Source organism: Tachypleus tridentatus, chromosome 2, assembly GCF_004210375.1.
Source record: "Tachypleus tridentatus isolate NWPU-2018 chromosome 2, ASM421037v1, whole genome shotgun sequence".
Lineage (NCBI taxonomy): Eukaryota > Metazoa > Arthropoda > Merostomata > Xiphosura > Limulidae > Tachypleus > Tachypleus tridentatus.
Window position 1 is genome coordinate 107,227,797 of NC_134826.1, and position 16,589 is coordinate 107,244,385.

At 31.9% G+C, this 16,589-nt stretch overlaps 1 protein-coding gene across 3 annotated transcripts in view; it reads left to right on the forward strand.

Moving 5' to 3' along the window:
• Positions 1-16,589, forward strand: part of LOC143244792 (sushi, von Willebrand factor type A, EGF and pentraxin domain-containing protein 1-like) — a 164,771-nt gene that overhangs the window by 5,978 nt on the left and 142,204 nt on the right. For 2 of the 3 annotated variants that reach the window (XM_076490120.1, XM_076490119.1), the window contains 9 exons: positions 993-1,241; positions 1,487-1,723; positions 2,296-2,487; positions 3,444-3,571; positions 10,052-10,127; positions 11,236-11,751; positions 11,883-12,095; positions 12,334-12,495; positions 15,999-16,160. In XM_076490120.1, the coding sequence (XP_076346235.1) occupies positions 1,064-1,241; positions 1,487-1,723; positions 2,296-2,487; positions 3,444-3,571; positions 10,052-10,127; positions 11,236-11,751; positions 11,883-12,095; positions 12,334-12,495; positions 15,999-16,160 (1,864 nt within the window). In that variant the 5' untranslated portion in view covers positions 993-1,063. Of the gene's footprint in view, positions 1-992; positions 1,242-1,486; positions 1,724-2,295; positions 2,488-3,443; positions 3,572-10,051; positions 10,128-11,235; positions 11,752-11,882; positions 12,096-12,333; positions 12,496-15,998; positions 16,161-16,589 lie in introns of those variants that run through there. The other variant, XM_076490121.1, reaches the window with a different exon arrangement.

A 16,589-nucleotide genomic window follows, 5' to 3' on the forward strand; every position in this document is an offset into this window, starting at 1 on the left:
TGAAAAGTAATATGGTATAAACTGCTGATTAGTCAAATGGTGTCAAAATGTGAATTTATACAAACTTGTCCTATTGTTATCACTGCTAAACATAAAGAATTGATGGATCTATATTATTAATACTTAATAATTTTAAATACTTTAATAAAATTCCTTCAGGTTACTAAGCTTATGATCAGTTTTCTTGTACAGAACATGTTCTAGATATTCTTTTCAAGGAGATGTATGAGGTGAGCTAGAATAGAAACTTTTAATAGCATTGACAGTTAGCTCGTTTTAGTTTTTAGTCAAAAGAGAAGTTTTTTGATGATGCTCAGCAAAATTATAATGAAACAGTCCAAAGTTTATTTTCAGAGAGGACCCCATTTTTGTAAGTGATTACGGTAATTATTATATGATCAAAAGTATCATAGACAAAAGTAGAAAAACTGGTGTTTGCAAAACATGTTGTGCATTATAGCAAAATAGTTCAGCCATATGTTGCTTTTATACTCTTCCACTGCTATCTTGATGATACCACTGTTTTATTTACATCATGTTGAAACATGGAATAAATCCAGAATGCTGTTGTGAGTCACTTTGTTGCTGTATAAAAATTAATTTAATATTTTTGATGATGTATTGAGCATACACTATGTTTTTGTAAATGAAACTATGTGATTTTGCATATCCTAACATTTATTTGACAGGTTTTTTGAGATATTAAACTGTCTTAGTTGTTTGCATTTTCACTATGTTTTGAAATAGATAATGTAAACTTCCATATACTTTGCTTTAAAGGGTGCTAGTGTCTATGCAAGTTTAACATTTGTTCTGTATTACTATTTAGAAAATTTATATCTTAAAAATTATTTGAAAGAGTTAATTAAGTTTCAGTACAGCTGTAGTAATGTTTGGTTTTGATGAGTTATTTATTTTGAAACACATTACATGACACTAAAACTTATTATGGTATATTTTGTTAGTTGATTAGTTCTATTCTAATATTTTAGATGTCCAACCTCCTATCCTGAAATGTCCAGAAGACATTGTAGTTGATGCTGAAGAAAATGAGAGAGATTATATGGTAACTTGGAATGTACCTCATGGTATTGACAACAGTGGTGAGATCCCTTCAGTCTCTGTTCTTCCAGCTGTTATTCCTCCACGTCGTTTTGCCATTGGCACTGCAACTATCACTTACACTGCAGAAGATAGGAGTCACAATACTGCATCATGCAGTTTCATGGTTACTGTTCGTGGTAAGTCTTTATTTTATGGTGTTTACTTAATAACTAAAGTTAACTATAATTACTTAGGGCCATGTAGGAAAGAATGACATAGAAATACAAAATTATTTTGGATTGTACTTATTACTTGAAAACAATGCTTTGTCTCGAATATGTACCTATTTTTTGTTTTTAATTAATTTAGTGCAAGATTTTATTTATTTCTTCAAGACTATTATTATAAGTGACGTTTACTTAAGATTTAATTCATTTTTTAGATGTACAACCTCCAACAATTGACAAGTGTGTATCACCTTCAAAATTCCTTTCCCGTGAAGCTCCAGTTACAGTATCTTGGGAAGAACCAATTTTTTCTGATAATTCTGGAAGTCCCGTAAATGTGAGACGTTCTCACAGTCCAGGACTTTTCCCTTTGGGAGAAACAGTGGTGATATATGAAGCATTTGATGAGGCAGGCAATAACAACACTTGTAATCTAACCATCACAGTTCAAGGTAAAGAATTTTCTGTATTACTTTATTCTATGTGTTGATTAGAGGTGCCTTTTACAATGTGAATATTTTAAGTTATCTGAAGTTAGAAAAAATGAGTTATGAACTGCTTCTCATTTCTCCACACATTATAAAGTTATTTTTATGCACTTGGAGAGCTTCATTTAGTTCAGAAATGACAAAGTTTTAATGTTTTAAACTTCAACAGTCTCTTCAACTAACATAATTTGTTAAATTTGTGGTTGTACATTGCATCAATTAAAAGTTTTCATTTAAAAGAATCATCATATTCATTTAAATACTTAGTTATGATAATGATTAGGAGTGATTATTAAGGTAACTACTAGTTAAACTTCAAGGATCAATTCTATTTAATGAAAGAAATAAGTAATGTAAATTATAAATGGTTTTAATAGCATTATTGAAACTTTTTACTTGGAACTTTTTTTTTCAAAAATTCTGTGAAATTCTTTTAATATACTTCTTAACCTAAGTTCTCTTATCAGTGGAGATGTATGGGAAGTGAATTTTATAGTATTCTCTGATAAACTGTTTTATTTTGTAATTTCAATTAGAGCATGCCTGTTCCATTCCCTCTGATCCTGTTAATGGAAAAGCAAACTGCACAGAATCAGACTCTGGTGTCTATTGTTCATTGTCTTGTAAGGAAGGGTATGCATTTGTAACTCCCCCACCATCTAATTACTTTTGTGCATATGATGGTGTGTGGCTACCAGCTGACAGGTTTCCTTTTCCTGATTGTGCAGGTATGGTATATTTTGCTGTTTTCACAGGACTAAGAAGCTTAACACTAACAAATTCTTAAAAGTTGACTGCTCAACATTGTTACTTTTTTAATAGTGTTCCACAATGGTCAGTTGTGCTTGTCCTCACAGCATGCTATTCTGAATAGCAGTTTAGCATACACTGCAATGAATTCATATTCTGTCCCATATTAAATCAGTTTATATTGGGATATTAGTTTAATACACAGAAAATAGCAATTAAAATGTACTTGGAGGATAGATATAGAATATATATATTAAAAGTATATGTACATAAAAAGGTATGGCAGTTATAACAAACAACTAAAATTGACAACCTCAGTATGATTGTTAAGGAAGACTAAAATTTGATTAACCATGTAATTTAATAATTATTTTAGGTTTCTTCTTTTTGTTAATTATTCTTTTATGTATATGAGAAAATAGGTTATAACTGTTTCTGAATGACATATTGGAACTAATTGACAAGAATTAATACTACAAGCCATGTTTTACAGATGATTTTCCTATAAGATCTTTATTTTATTCATTTCAACAGAATTAAAATGTAGATTAACTGTAATTAATAGTAACAGTGATAATAACCAAAACTAGGAATTTTAATTAAATTAAATGGTATAATTATTGATGTGAAGAAGCAAATTCAATTTTGTTTCAAATCTTATTAAAATCTGCTAAATATATGTCATTTAATCACCTGAATTTCTGTTGCTAGTTAAAATTTCAAATTACTTTTTAAGTCAGTTGTTTTTATCAGTAGTTGGTGTTTGAGGAACTGAATATTCTTTCTATATAATTTAAACATAATTTGCTTAATTGTTTCAATCTAACTTTTAATGATTATTACACAGTTTTATAGTACTTTTTCCTATCTGTGTGATGCACTAAGGAACTTTAAAGTGTTTTCAATGAACTACAATTTCTCTTTTCTACTTAAGTTACTCAGCTCTCCAATGCTATATCACAGACTGGTATTATTACTATCAATTCTGATGGTGGAGCATGTGATGATCAGTTCCTTTTAAACCAGGTGAAATCTCATATACATAGAAAAATTGAAAATAAGGTGAGAGTTCGAATATCTTGAAGTAAATTAAAAAATTGAGATTATCACTAACATGTCAGATATTATTTTGAGGGTTTCTTGTGTAGAAGATAAAGTGAAATGAAATTGAAGTTATTATTTAATATTCATTGAAGAAGTGAAAGCTGAGACCAAGTAGTATTTGAACCAAATACTTGAGCCAGCTAATCTACTACATATTTGTTTTCATTTCACTGCTCACTATGGATGGAACTTGAAAGGGTCTCAGCTTCTAAATTTTAGAATTCTAAGTATTTTAACCATATTGACCGTAAAGATGACACATTCTATTTTAAAATTGTATCAGATCATCTCTTAAAGAACATCTAATTTTAGGTTTAGAAAAATAGAAATGATTTAAAATACTTTTAATGTTATTTAATCAATAATGTATGTTCCATTATTATTAATTGCTTCCTGCCAATGATTCTCAAGCTTCTGAATGCCACTTCTGTAAAATTCTTGGGGTTTGGAGGGAAAGAATGAAGAGAGGGTAGTTTTGACATCTTCATGTGTACTGGACTCTTTTCCATAAAGATAGTTCTGCAAACTTTGGAATAGATGATAATCAGATGAGGCAAGATCTGGAGAATAAGGAGGATGTGGAAGTTTTTTTCCAGTCTAGCTCTTCAATCTTTACAAATGTGATCCATGCTGTTTGGGACTGTGCAATATCAAACAACATTCAAGTGCTCTAACTGTTGACAGTAGAAGTCTGATGTAATCATTACATTGAGTGGAAGCAACTCAAAGTGGATCACACCACCAATATCCCACCAAATGCTTAAGAAGACTCTACTAGGGTGGAGGTCCATTTTTGGCTGTGCTTTAGCCAGTTTATCTGCACTGAGCCATTGTCTGTGGCACTTAACATTTTTTGGACAGGTTAGTAATGTTCACGAGAGTGCAGAGAAGTGCAAATGTCTACTCTTGCTCTATGGTTGGCTTTTGTCAAATCATGGGGGACCCATTTTCCAAGTTTTGACACCTTTTTAAGCTGTTGCAGATGATAGTGAACTGTTAAATGGGTTGAATTAAACTTCTGTGCTAGTTCAACTGTTACAGCACAATCTTCATCAAGTGCAGCCAGCAGCAAGTCATCATTAAACTCAACAGGATGATCTAAACGTGGTGCATCACTTAACTTGTAATCACCTGATCTGAACTTCTGAAACCACCTTCGATATTCTCTTTCATTGAGAGATTCTGCATTATAAACACCTTGAATGTTTTGTGTAGTTTCTGCTGCACTAATTCCTTTTTTAAACACATAAAGCATTATAAGCCTAATGAGCTCCTCAGAACATCCATCTTTATAAGGGTTTATTTGATTAATGATCTGGAAAAGTGGAGTTTGGGTAGTTTATTTTATTTGTCTGAACATTTTTATACACATCCTATTACATATTTTAGTCATTAAAGCCTTCTACAAAGACAGGAATGATGATGCACTTTCTGTATTAAATTTTCGGACATTACTTATAGGATGGCCTGATATTTCCTGAAGAAAAAGTTATACCTAAGATTAAGAAGGATTTGAACCATTGACTATTCAATGGGAAGATACTTCAGACATTTAAGGTACCATGTCTTGAATACTGCAGAATCAAAATTTTGCAGATTTCTTAAGTTAAAATATAATATTTTCCAGTATGATACTACATTCTGAATATATAAATTTATAAACAATGCTGTATGAATTTGAAATGTTGGAATTTAAAATATTAAATGTTTATTGATAATTACAAAAGATATAGTTCTGGTGAAGTACTGTACTCCTGTATGTATAGCAAGCTAACACATGTACTCTTAAGGTTTTGTCATTCTATGTCACTAGTATGCCATTATTATCTTTCCAATGATGAGAGTAGTTTGAGTGATTTCTCTTTTAAGAAATTTCTGTTTTCAAGATGGTAAGTCATCTCCACACACAGAAATACTATTTTCCTTGCACATCTATATGTGTGGTTTGCATGCCTTTAACCTCGAACTAAGTTTCATCTAAATTTGTGTTTTTGATGTGAACTACCACAGTAAGTAATGACATCATCATGCCACAATAAGAGGGAATTACAGCCTCCCACTATCCATGTTTAGAACTGATGACTTTATTTTTTCCTTAGCATTATCTTGAATTTATATGTTCAGGATTTCTTGCCTGAGGTTAGGTTCATGAGTTTTGCATTTGTTAACAAGGTTTTGGTTTTCACTTTCTTTTACTTTTATTTCAAAAGCTTTATTTCATATATGTATTCTAAATTAATGATGGGTAATACTTGACCTATGTGGCTTTCCTCATGGCTTCTAGAGGCTTGTTAACTGTTGGAGATATTACACCCTTTGTTGAACATGTTGTGGATTACCTCATGTTTACTAGGCCTCTTACTTCCATCCCTTCAACCAACATTATTTCTCCTCAGTTGTGAGTAGCTAGCTGGATGATAATTTTAAGTTGATTTGTTTTGGGTAGTGCCTTACCAATCAAGGAATGTCTTCAACCTTCCAAATTCTTTCTGGATATGCTTTCACAAGTCTGTTATATTTATTATCTTTCACCCATGTCCTTTAATATTTTCCATTCTTTACATCCTGAACCTATTTTTTGGATTTGTTTTGTTGTTGATCCTTTGCATGATATTAAGGTTTATACTGCTTTCTTTCTCAAAAAGTACCATGTTCACACTATCACACTTTAACTCCTTCATGTTTGTGACTTGTTTTTCTTGACATAAAACTGTTTTTTCTTTTGTTTTCTAGATTTTCTGCCTCTGAAAAGTCTTGCCTGCTTGAAGAGCAGATATTTCCTTTCTATTTCACTTTCTAGTTCCACAGTTTAGCATCTTAGTAATATTTCTCACCACTCTCCTATATTACCTCTATTACCTCCTTATGTTTTCAAAGGCACTGCCACCCAATGGCACAGTAGTATGCCTGGGAACTTATACTGTTAGAAACAGCTTCAATACCCATGGTGGTCAGAGCAAAGATAGCCCTTCATGTAGCTTTGTGCATAATAACAAAAAGAAATCAAAGGCACTTCATCATGCTCCAACAGGGTTTACTGGAGAGGTTTATTCCCTTCTGTTTCTCTCCTTCTTATTTAGTTCCTCTACTACTGAGATGGATTTATTAGGTCTAGATGCATTTCTTATCAGTTTACATCTTCCTTCTCCTTGTGCATATGTCTTGGTCTGGCTCTCTTTCTTCACCTAGAAGTTTTTTATTTTACTAGAGACCTGAGCTGGAATTACATAACTTTATTCCTTATTTTTGTTTTGTTTTTGAATTTCATATAAAGCTACACAAGGTCTATCTGCACTAGCTGTTCCTAATTTAACAGTGTAAGGCTAAAGGGAAGGCAGCTAGTCATCACCACCCACTGCCAACTCTTGAGCTACTCTTTTACCAACAAATGGTTGGATTGATCATAACATTATAATACTCCCATGGCTGAAAGGGTGAGCATGTTTGGTGCTACAGGGATTCGAACCTGCGACCCTCAGATTACGAGTTGAATGCCTTAACCCACCTGACCATGCTGGGCCCATTCCTTGTTATCTTCCCACATTTTATTGTCTTTCTCAATCTTGCCCCTTGACTTCTGTTTCTTGTCCAGTTCAGTCTATCCCTACTCTACTCATTCAAGCTTCCAGACATTCATTTTTCGAAATCATCCTGCTACCTAATAACTGGTTCATCTCTTTTATTACCAGTGAACACCTTGTCAAGTTGGGTCCAGTGAGTATCCATCTCCCTTTATTTTCCAGCTACTAATTTCAGTTTTTCTCTCAATCAAGAGGTTTCTTCATATTTTCTTACATGGTATCTTTCCTCTTCCCATTTCTATTTCCACCCCCTCTGGCAACACCTATCTTTAGTGTTTCAAGAATATGGTGTTTGATCATTTGCTGAACTAGTTATTGAGATGGTATATACTTATTCTTTGAGTTTTTCATTTTGTTTCTTTGTGGTCCCAAGAACACTGGAGACTAGCATTTATTGATTGACCTGTTGTCTCATAACTGTTTTTTAGTTGTTTCACCATTCTCATTGAAGACTTTCTTTCCTCTCTTGTGATCTTTCTTTTCTGGTCTGCAGATGACCAAAGTAGATGTGTTGGATACCTTCTAATACATCCTGGTTACCCTGTTTTCTTGATGTTTTCTAAATTTTATCCTTTGGAATTATGTCTTTTAATTCTGTTCTCCCTTCAACATTGTACTAGATCCTTCCACTTGACTACATGATATTTGATATATTTTGGCATTTTCTTCCATTCTTGTCTTAGCCACAGTCTTAATCAGCCATAAAATGTCTGGTCACCAGGATTTTCACATCTTATTCTCATACTTCACAAGTGGTTCTTTTGCTTTTTGGGACTCTGGGTTCCCTGAAACCCCTCATTCCTTTTAGGATGTGCATGAATGTTTTTCCTCCAATGGTTCTTGCGTGATCAATTGATTCTTACTCAGGATCAATTATTCTGGATTGTGAACCTCCCCTCTTCTATATCTGAAAACTTATTATGACAGCTACAGCATGCCAATTCTATATCCAATAATTCCTTACTACAACCTAGAGTGAGTCTTATCTTTATGGGTGCATCTGTATTGTGTTGGGGCATAACTCTGAAAAGCAACACTACTTCTGGTATTTGGACCAAGTTCAGAAGTTCACTACACATCAACATGCTCAAACTTCTTGCTGTTCCTTGAGCATGTTCCCATTTCCTGTCTCTTCTTATAGATCACTCATTTATGATCCACTCTAAAAATTCCATGTTTGTTTCTAACATCAACCATCTGGGAGTCACCCATTCTAAGACTCTTTACTTTTGGGTGTTTGGCCTTCTCTCTGTTTGTGTACAGGTCCTTGGTTGACCGTAATCTAATTCAGGCCATCCTGTGACACTTCAGGCTCTTTTTGCCTTTTCCCTCTTTCATTTAAGGCAGAGAGTATACCTTGACTAAGATAAGATGTAGTCTCCCTGTGAAATTTCTGGCATCAGGTGTGACATTACATGTACTTTTTACTTGGACATTTCCTGAAGGGAGCCCATCAAGGTAAAATTTTGTCCCAGCCCCTTTTCCACTTCAATGTAAGATTCAAGCATTTTTGTGTTTAAAAGTGAGTTATCATATAAAAAGTTAACATTTTTCTTACTGGAGAATGTGTTTCTGATAGATACTCACTTTCATTGTACTGTTCTAAAGTTAATGAGCTCAACTTTGGATCTACTTAAGTTTTTTTTACTTTCTATGGGTGCACACTGACAAAGTCTGTTTCATATCGTGGCTGACCTTTCCAAATAGTGTGATGGGGCCTAAGCTCCAGAGATATGTTCAATGTTAGAAATGACTAGTCTCTTCCTCTGAAAACATTCAGTTACAGGCACAGGGCAATGCTTTGTATTCTGACCCTGCTTTACTGTTATGTCACCACCTTTGACCACACCTTAAAACGTGCTTGACTGTACAGGTTCTTTTATTACTTCCTGGCTCCATAATTGGTGTTACTAGTGAGGAGGTACCTTGTTGAGAATACTGCTTTTCTGAGTGTTGTCACTTGTTCCAGTCTAATCTTCTTCACTTTAGTCCTTGATCAAGCTTTGTTTAGCCATTTCATTTATTTGCTGTAGTCTGAGTTTTTACCTTCCTGTCTGACAGCCTTATTTTGAGTAAACAAGAGTTCATTATGATACTTTATGGTGGAAAATATCATCATGCCTGCAAACAAAGAAATCTTGTTTATAGTAAGAATAAAAGGTTTAGCTTTCATTTTTGTGATGCATAAGCAATAGATCATCTGGGTGGTGGAAAGATAGAGAATTGTAGGAAAATTGCTTTATAATTTGTATTGTGTCAAGGACATTCAGAATATGAAGTTATATGATTTTTCTTGACAGCATGAAATGAATCCAATAAGAAAATGCTGTTTGAAATTTGTTTGAATCGTAGAATGTAAAAATTTTCAAAAATGAGAATTTAAAAATAAAATGTCACATAATGACATACAAGAAGTAACGGAAAGGATTAAGAACAGGAAGGGTTTGAATTATTAGTTTCTGCCATAGCAAAGTGGATATGAATTCCAGAGAAAATTCACATTTTCGATGTATGTAATTGGTGTAATATTATACTTTTCTTCAAAAGAGTTCCATCTCTGTTTTTAAAACTTAACTACCATAACATTATTTTTTATGAGGGTGCATTTAATACAATGTCAAAAATTGTTTTATGGTACTTAATTAAGAATTTGGGAATTAAAAAGCCCTAAGTTTATTAATATTTACGTGTGCTCAGATTTCAAGCTTTTATATTAACAGAAACTTGTGCAGTTGTATTATTTAAAAGAAAGAATTGTATATACTTATAGAAATTACAAAAAAATTATATTGTATATTTAAATGTAATTATGACTTTTCATAATAGATAGTAATATAGACCTTTTTATTTATTTTAGGTGGCTAGTCTGTGTAAAGAAAATATGCTCTGTAATGTCAACAACTTTGTAACAATGTGTGATAAGACATTTGAAGGTAGTTGCTTTTATCATATACTTTCTTTTGTTCTAATTACTATGTTCATTAATATATGGAGCTATATATCTCATTATTAGAAGTTTTTTTTAATTAAGTAGCTTAGAGTATGCAATATGAAATCTTGGTGCATGCTCATAAATTCAGTAAATTACTGGTGATTTTCATTGCTAATGAGATTTTCATTGTTTTTTTACTTTGTTGCTACTTTTCATTTTATGTTGAAAAATAACAAAATCATTTTTTATCACAATTTGTCCATATGGACATGAATTCTCATTTGAAAAAATATTTTTTCATTATGATTTACATGAATTCTCCCTTAGTTATATAATGCAAGATAATTAAAATTTTGTAAATTGAAACTTAAAATTTAAAATAATACTGTATTGAGAAATTATCTTTACATTTATGAACATGTTATGGTTAATTAATAATTAAAATTTTAAACATTTAGATTTTACAAAATTAAAAATGAAATATATGTTTGTTATAGTATTAGCACAAGTTGTAACTAAATAAATACCTAAATTATATTTCAATTATAAAATGTACATAGATTTGTTTAGCATAACAGATTTGACCATAGATCTAAAAATATTTTGCAACTTCATCTTTTCTATTCAATGATACTTAAAATTGAAATATTTTCCATGTTTCCCAGGATTGTACTTATATAATGAATATAATGCCCAATTTGTGTTATTCATTAATAATTGGGTTTACAACTGTAGAGGTTATTTAGAAGAGTATTGTTTCTCTGTAAGAAATATATTTAAGAGAAATGAAATAAATAAAATTGTATTATTTGAAAAATATTATCCATGTACAAAATTACAAATGCATGGTGAAAAACTAATTTGCCACAATTCTGAAACTTGTTAATATTCACTGATTGTATTTATATACCCTTAGCACCACTTTTCTTTCATATATTTTATTTTTTTGACAAAATTCAAATTAGACTTAATTGATAACATTTTAGACCTGCTCTTTGAAGGAACTGCATTTGTATGTGTTTCTCATATCTTTAGTCATTTAATTATTTTTTATATTTTGAAGGTAAATACTTTTGATTCAAAAAGTCTTATTATTTGTATTTCTTCAGAAAACGAGGAAGAAACCAATACCATTATATCACGAAAGAGAAGAAATGTAGTGTTTATTACTAAGACAAACGATGCTTATCCAGTATTTCATAGATATCAAAGAGAAATCTCTCGGAGCCCAAGAGAAGGACACAATTCACTGTTGACCAAGAACAACTTTAGTTCTAATATGCAAACTGCTAAACTAATCCATCGATATTCACAAAATAGCCAGAATGATCTCAGAGAACATCATCCACTACAAAACTTGGAGGATGAAGACCAGTATCCTCAGTATCAATTAGATCCATTAGGCCAAGATAAAGAATTATGGAATCATATGTTTACAGAAGGTCCAAAATATTCTGTGTCTTCTGATCACCAAGAAAAAGAGATGAACCTTCCTGTTGGAAACATTAGAGGGCTAAGAATTGATACAGAAAAACAGAAATTAACAGACAAGTATTCTAATAGGGAGCATTCACCAGAAGTTCAAAGCCTCAAAAAGAAACTTGATTTACAGTTTAAAATATTAGGTAAAATGAAGAATATTGTCTCAGGATAAGCACAATAGATACTGATTAAAAATCTTAATTTGTTACACATGTGTATTTATATGATAAGCTTTAGTATAGGTAATAACGTTTTTTATTATTTCATTTTGTAGGAAAATTGCCTACAGAGTTATTTTTGGATACCCAAGAAGAGTTACTTAAAAGCATGGAAGAAATAATGAAAGAGCTGCAACAAGCAGCTCGAGAAGGAGAATTTGACATCACATTAGGAAATAAAAAAATGGAAATAGAACGCTTAATTTTTTCGGAGAAAGATCCATTTTTTACTTGCGATCTTGGTAGCATTCCTCAAGGAGAGAAATGTCGTAAGTGCTACAAATATTTGTGTTAAATGGATGTATTAGTTTAATATTTTTTGGTTTTAAAAACTAAATAACTGTATTTTAGGTATATCTGATACTAGACTTATAATCACTATGGATGGTCGTGCATGAACATGTATAGTAAATACAACTACAATATTATAATAAGAATATTTGTAAGCTTTAATAGGAATTTTTTTTTATGCAATATAAAATTAATTGTAATGTTTATTTTTTTCAGTTCAATGTCCTGTTGGAACATATTTCAATGTGGTATCTGAAAACTGTGAAGCTTGTATGCAAGGAACTTACCAATTTAAAGAGGGCCAACTGTCATGTGTTGTGTGCCCTGAAAGAACTTCCACAGAAACAGATCAATCTAAAAGTCTAGGAGAGTGTAAAGGTGAAACACATGACTGTTGCAGTTGTTTTAAGACATAATATGTATAAAATATAGTGATTATTCATAGTTGATGCACACACATGTAATGCTTGTATCCTCTTCTATTCTGATGAAATTATTGAAGATTTGTTATCATGCACCTGTAAGCTGCATAATGGTTTCTTATTATAACATATGGTATGCATTTTGATTTATCAGTTTTAATTTAAAATTTTTATTGCATTCAGCATCAACATCATGAATAAGTAGTTAAAAGTTAAACAAAAGCATAACCTTTCAAAGTAAGCTGTTTGTGCAAACACATAAGAGCAAATATAAAAATAGAAATTGGAATATGAAAATAGAAGGAAAGACCATATATTCTTAAATAAAAACTGACCATTAGGCAGACAGTTACATGTGACTTAGAATTTAAAATAAGGAAAGTATAACATTTGGTAACTAATAAAACTAAAAGGAACAGTTCTGTGTTTGAGAATGTTAGATATACAAAATTGTTTGGTTTAAGAGTTATTATTTGGTTTGTTTAGTGGTTTAGTATTTGGTTAATATTTACTTTTCATAATAAGAGAGTTAAAAATATTTATATGAAAGACAATAATAGTTAAGAAAAGTTTGGCTGCATAACTCGGTAAGAGTTGTATGGGGTGTGTGTGTGTGTTTGCATGGTTCAATTGGTTTAGTATTGTTGATGCCAAGTTACTTGAATCTTTGGTATTTTTGTTGTTACCTTAAGTGAATATTGTTACATTATGGAGTCGCTCATATGCTTAACAGCCTCATTGAACAAAAGATATATATAAGTGACTAAATGAGCACAAGTGAGTGAAGTAGAGAAAAGTAAGTGAAGTCCAGTCTTAAAAAAAGTGGTTAGTAGAAGAAAATTTGAAGTTAGCTATCATGTGAGTGACTAGCAATAGTGGATGATATTTTAAAGTGTATGTCACAGTTTAATAGAGATAAGGAGGATAATTTGTTTTGCCAAAGAATGTTCTGAAGTAATTGAACCTACAGTTACGACAGAAAGTGTTCATACCCCTGCGTCCCAAGTGGTTTTTTGCTCATAACTTAAAAAATATCACGAGTAGGCTAATATAAGTATGGTATATTATAAATATTATACTAACACACATCTACATAAATTTTTATGTAAATTGAACGACAAATAAACTGTTTATAAATAAATAACCAAACATAGAAGGGGCAGAAAGTGTTCGTGTGTCTACTTTAATGGTCAGTTGTGTAGTCTTTCAGGTGAATTACTCGGCGCAATCTCTCCTCATAGCCCTCCATGATTGTTTGACAGTGCTCGACTGGTAGTTTCTTCCATTCTTCTTTACAGAAGGCCTCCAACTTTTGCAAGTTTTTTGGATGATGCTGATGAACCATGGTCTTCGATTCATGCCAAACGTTTTCAATTGGGTTGAGATCTGGTGACTGTGATGGCCACTCCAGAATGCTTATATGCTTCTTCTGCAACTAGGATTGCACATATTTTGATGTGTGCTAAGGGTCCAATGATGCCCAAGCTGCAAGTTCCAAGCATCATTCTTGATATAAGCGCCCAATATTCATGATTCCGTTGATGCAGTGAAAGCTGCCTACACCAGAAAAGCTGAAGGAACACCATAGCATGATCGAGCCACCTCCATGTATAACTGTAGGGACGGTGTTCTTTGGAAGATTTCATTCCCCCTTCTTACTGAAGATATTGCAAACATCATTGTGGCCGAAAAGCTCGATTTTAGTCTCGTCTGACCAAAGAATACTCTTCCAATAGGTAAAGGGTTTATCTACATGCTTTCTTTCATACCTCAATCGTGCTTCTAAATGAACAGGCTTTAAATATGGAGTTCTACGAGGAAGGAATGCTTTGAACCCAGAAGAGCGTAACATGTTTGTAACTGTAGAGGTGCTTACTTCAACCCTAGTTTCCCTTACCAGTTTCTGTACATCATTACGTGTTGTACGAGGGTTCTTACTAACTTCTCTGAGAACCTTCCTCATGGTTCTCTCTGGAATTTTAGTGGGGCATCCAGAATGAGGGAGGTTAGCAGTTGATCCTGTAAGCTTAAACTTGGCAATTATGCTTTGAACAGTAGATTTTGGCACATTGAGTTGTGTAGCAATACCGGAAAGAGACACACGAGACTTGTATTTTACAATAATTTGGTTTTTTAAATTACTGGACAGTTGTTTTTTGTTCGCCATGATGACCAAGCAGATAATGACGGAGACGGCGCTAAATAGCCGGAAGTATATTTTTTGCTGGCTAAATTCCAATAATTACAAACCAAGTGTCTAGTTCTGGAATGGTATAATGTAGTTTATTCTCCAAACTAAACAAAATTTCTACAGGAATATCAGTTTTTTCACACGTTCTGAACTGTACGAACACTTTCTGCTCCTCCTATTTTTGGTTATTTGTTTATAAACAGTTTATTTGTCGTTTAATTTACATAAAAATTTGTGTAGATGTTTGTTAGTATAATATATATAATATACTCTACATCTATTAGCCTAAATGTGATATGAAGACTTTCTGTCGTAATTGTATCTGTGTGAACATTGATGAAAAGAACACAATTATTTGAAGTTCAATATACAACTGTTGTAACCCACAGGGTAACGTAGGTGAATTATTCACTGATAATATTGTAATAACAGTAGAGTAAAATAATTTGTCTTGTTTATCGGATTCTAAAGTAACAGAATAAGCCTGTGTGGACTTTTGACGTTAAAGAAGAACTATTTGGAATTTTAGATAAAATTGTTCTATCTTATGGTGTAAAACTCTGATCTACACACATTTGACTCTTTGTATAGTATTTTAAAACAAGTAGATTGTATGCTGTCCCTTTATTGTTTGAATTTATTACCAACAAGTCACAGATACCTACAGTAGAATAATCTCAGTCCACACTCACATATATAAAGCCCTAACAGAAAGAAACAATAATATTAAAATTATAGCAATCTAAACATGTACCTCCAAATGATCATTGGCTTCTTAAGAAAGCTAACAATTTCTGTAGGAAGTTAACCAGATTTCTAAGGATTTTTCTAATCCAGAGTAAATATTGATGAGTTATAATCTGTATATAATTCTTTACAAATCCTTTATTCTTTGATGTACATGTATTTCCGTAGGTATTTTTGTTGTGCATGTATACATTTTTGTTTAGAAAAATATGTTAAACAAATCAAATAGGTGTTTGTAGTGTTGTATTAAGTTTTTAAGTGTTAGCTGTCCAAGTATAGAATTTGCTAAGTTATTACTTATTAAGACTTGGTAAAACAGTCATCCATTTATTAGTATTAAATATAATTCCTCTAAAGTTTTTACAAAAAAAAAAGCATTAGAACATTAATGTAATGGAAGTTTAAATATACCCGTTATATTCAGTAATCAAAACTGTGTGCAAAAATGTTTCAGACAAACAAAGACAATAGTTGCTATCGTGTTTGCACAAAAAGAAAAATAACTCCTTTATTTGCTACAGCTCAATGCTTACCTGGTAGTTTCTCATCGACGGGACTAGAAGTGTGCGAGACCTGTCCTTTAGGTTTCTACCAATCCAAATATGCCCAGATACACTGCATTCATTGTCCTAATGACACAACTACATGGCGTAGAGGAGCAAGAAAACTAGAAGAATGTAAAGGTCAGATATGTAACATTTATTGTACTAGATAGAAGAGAACAACTTGTGTGTGAACCATTTTATTGCCTCATCAGGAGTAAGAATAACATTTAGTAGACAAGATTCGTTTTATATCATTCATTATCTATTTAAAAAAAATTACTCCTTATAAACAAAAACATTGATTGTTTTAAAAACATTTCATACTAATGTCATTCATATATGAACACCACTTTGTACTAATAAGAAATGTACATTAAAAATAATATCCTACTTTTAGGTTCCCTACAATATTGCTTCCCCAAGTTTCACCTGTTTCTTAGTTTCGCAAATGACTACATTTACTATTTTTAGTATTTTCATATTTTAATTTTCAGTGGTTCTTATCTAGCAAAGTGCTATTATTGCTCTTTAAAGAAGTAAACTATTTTAGATACTTAAATAAAAGTA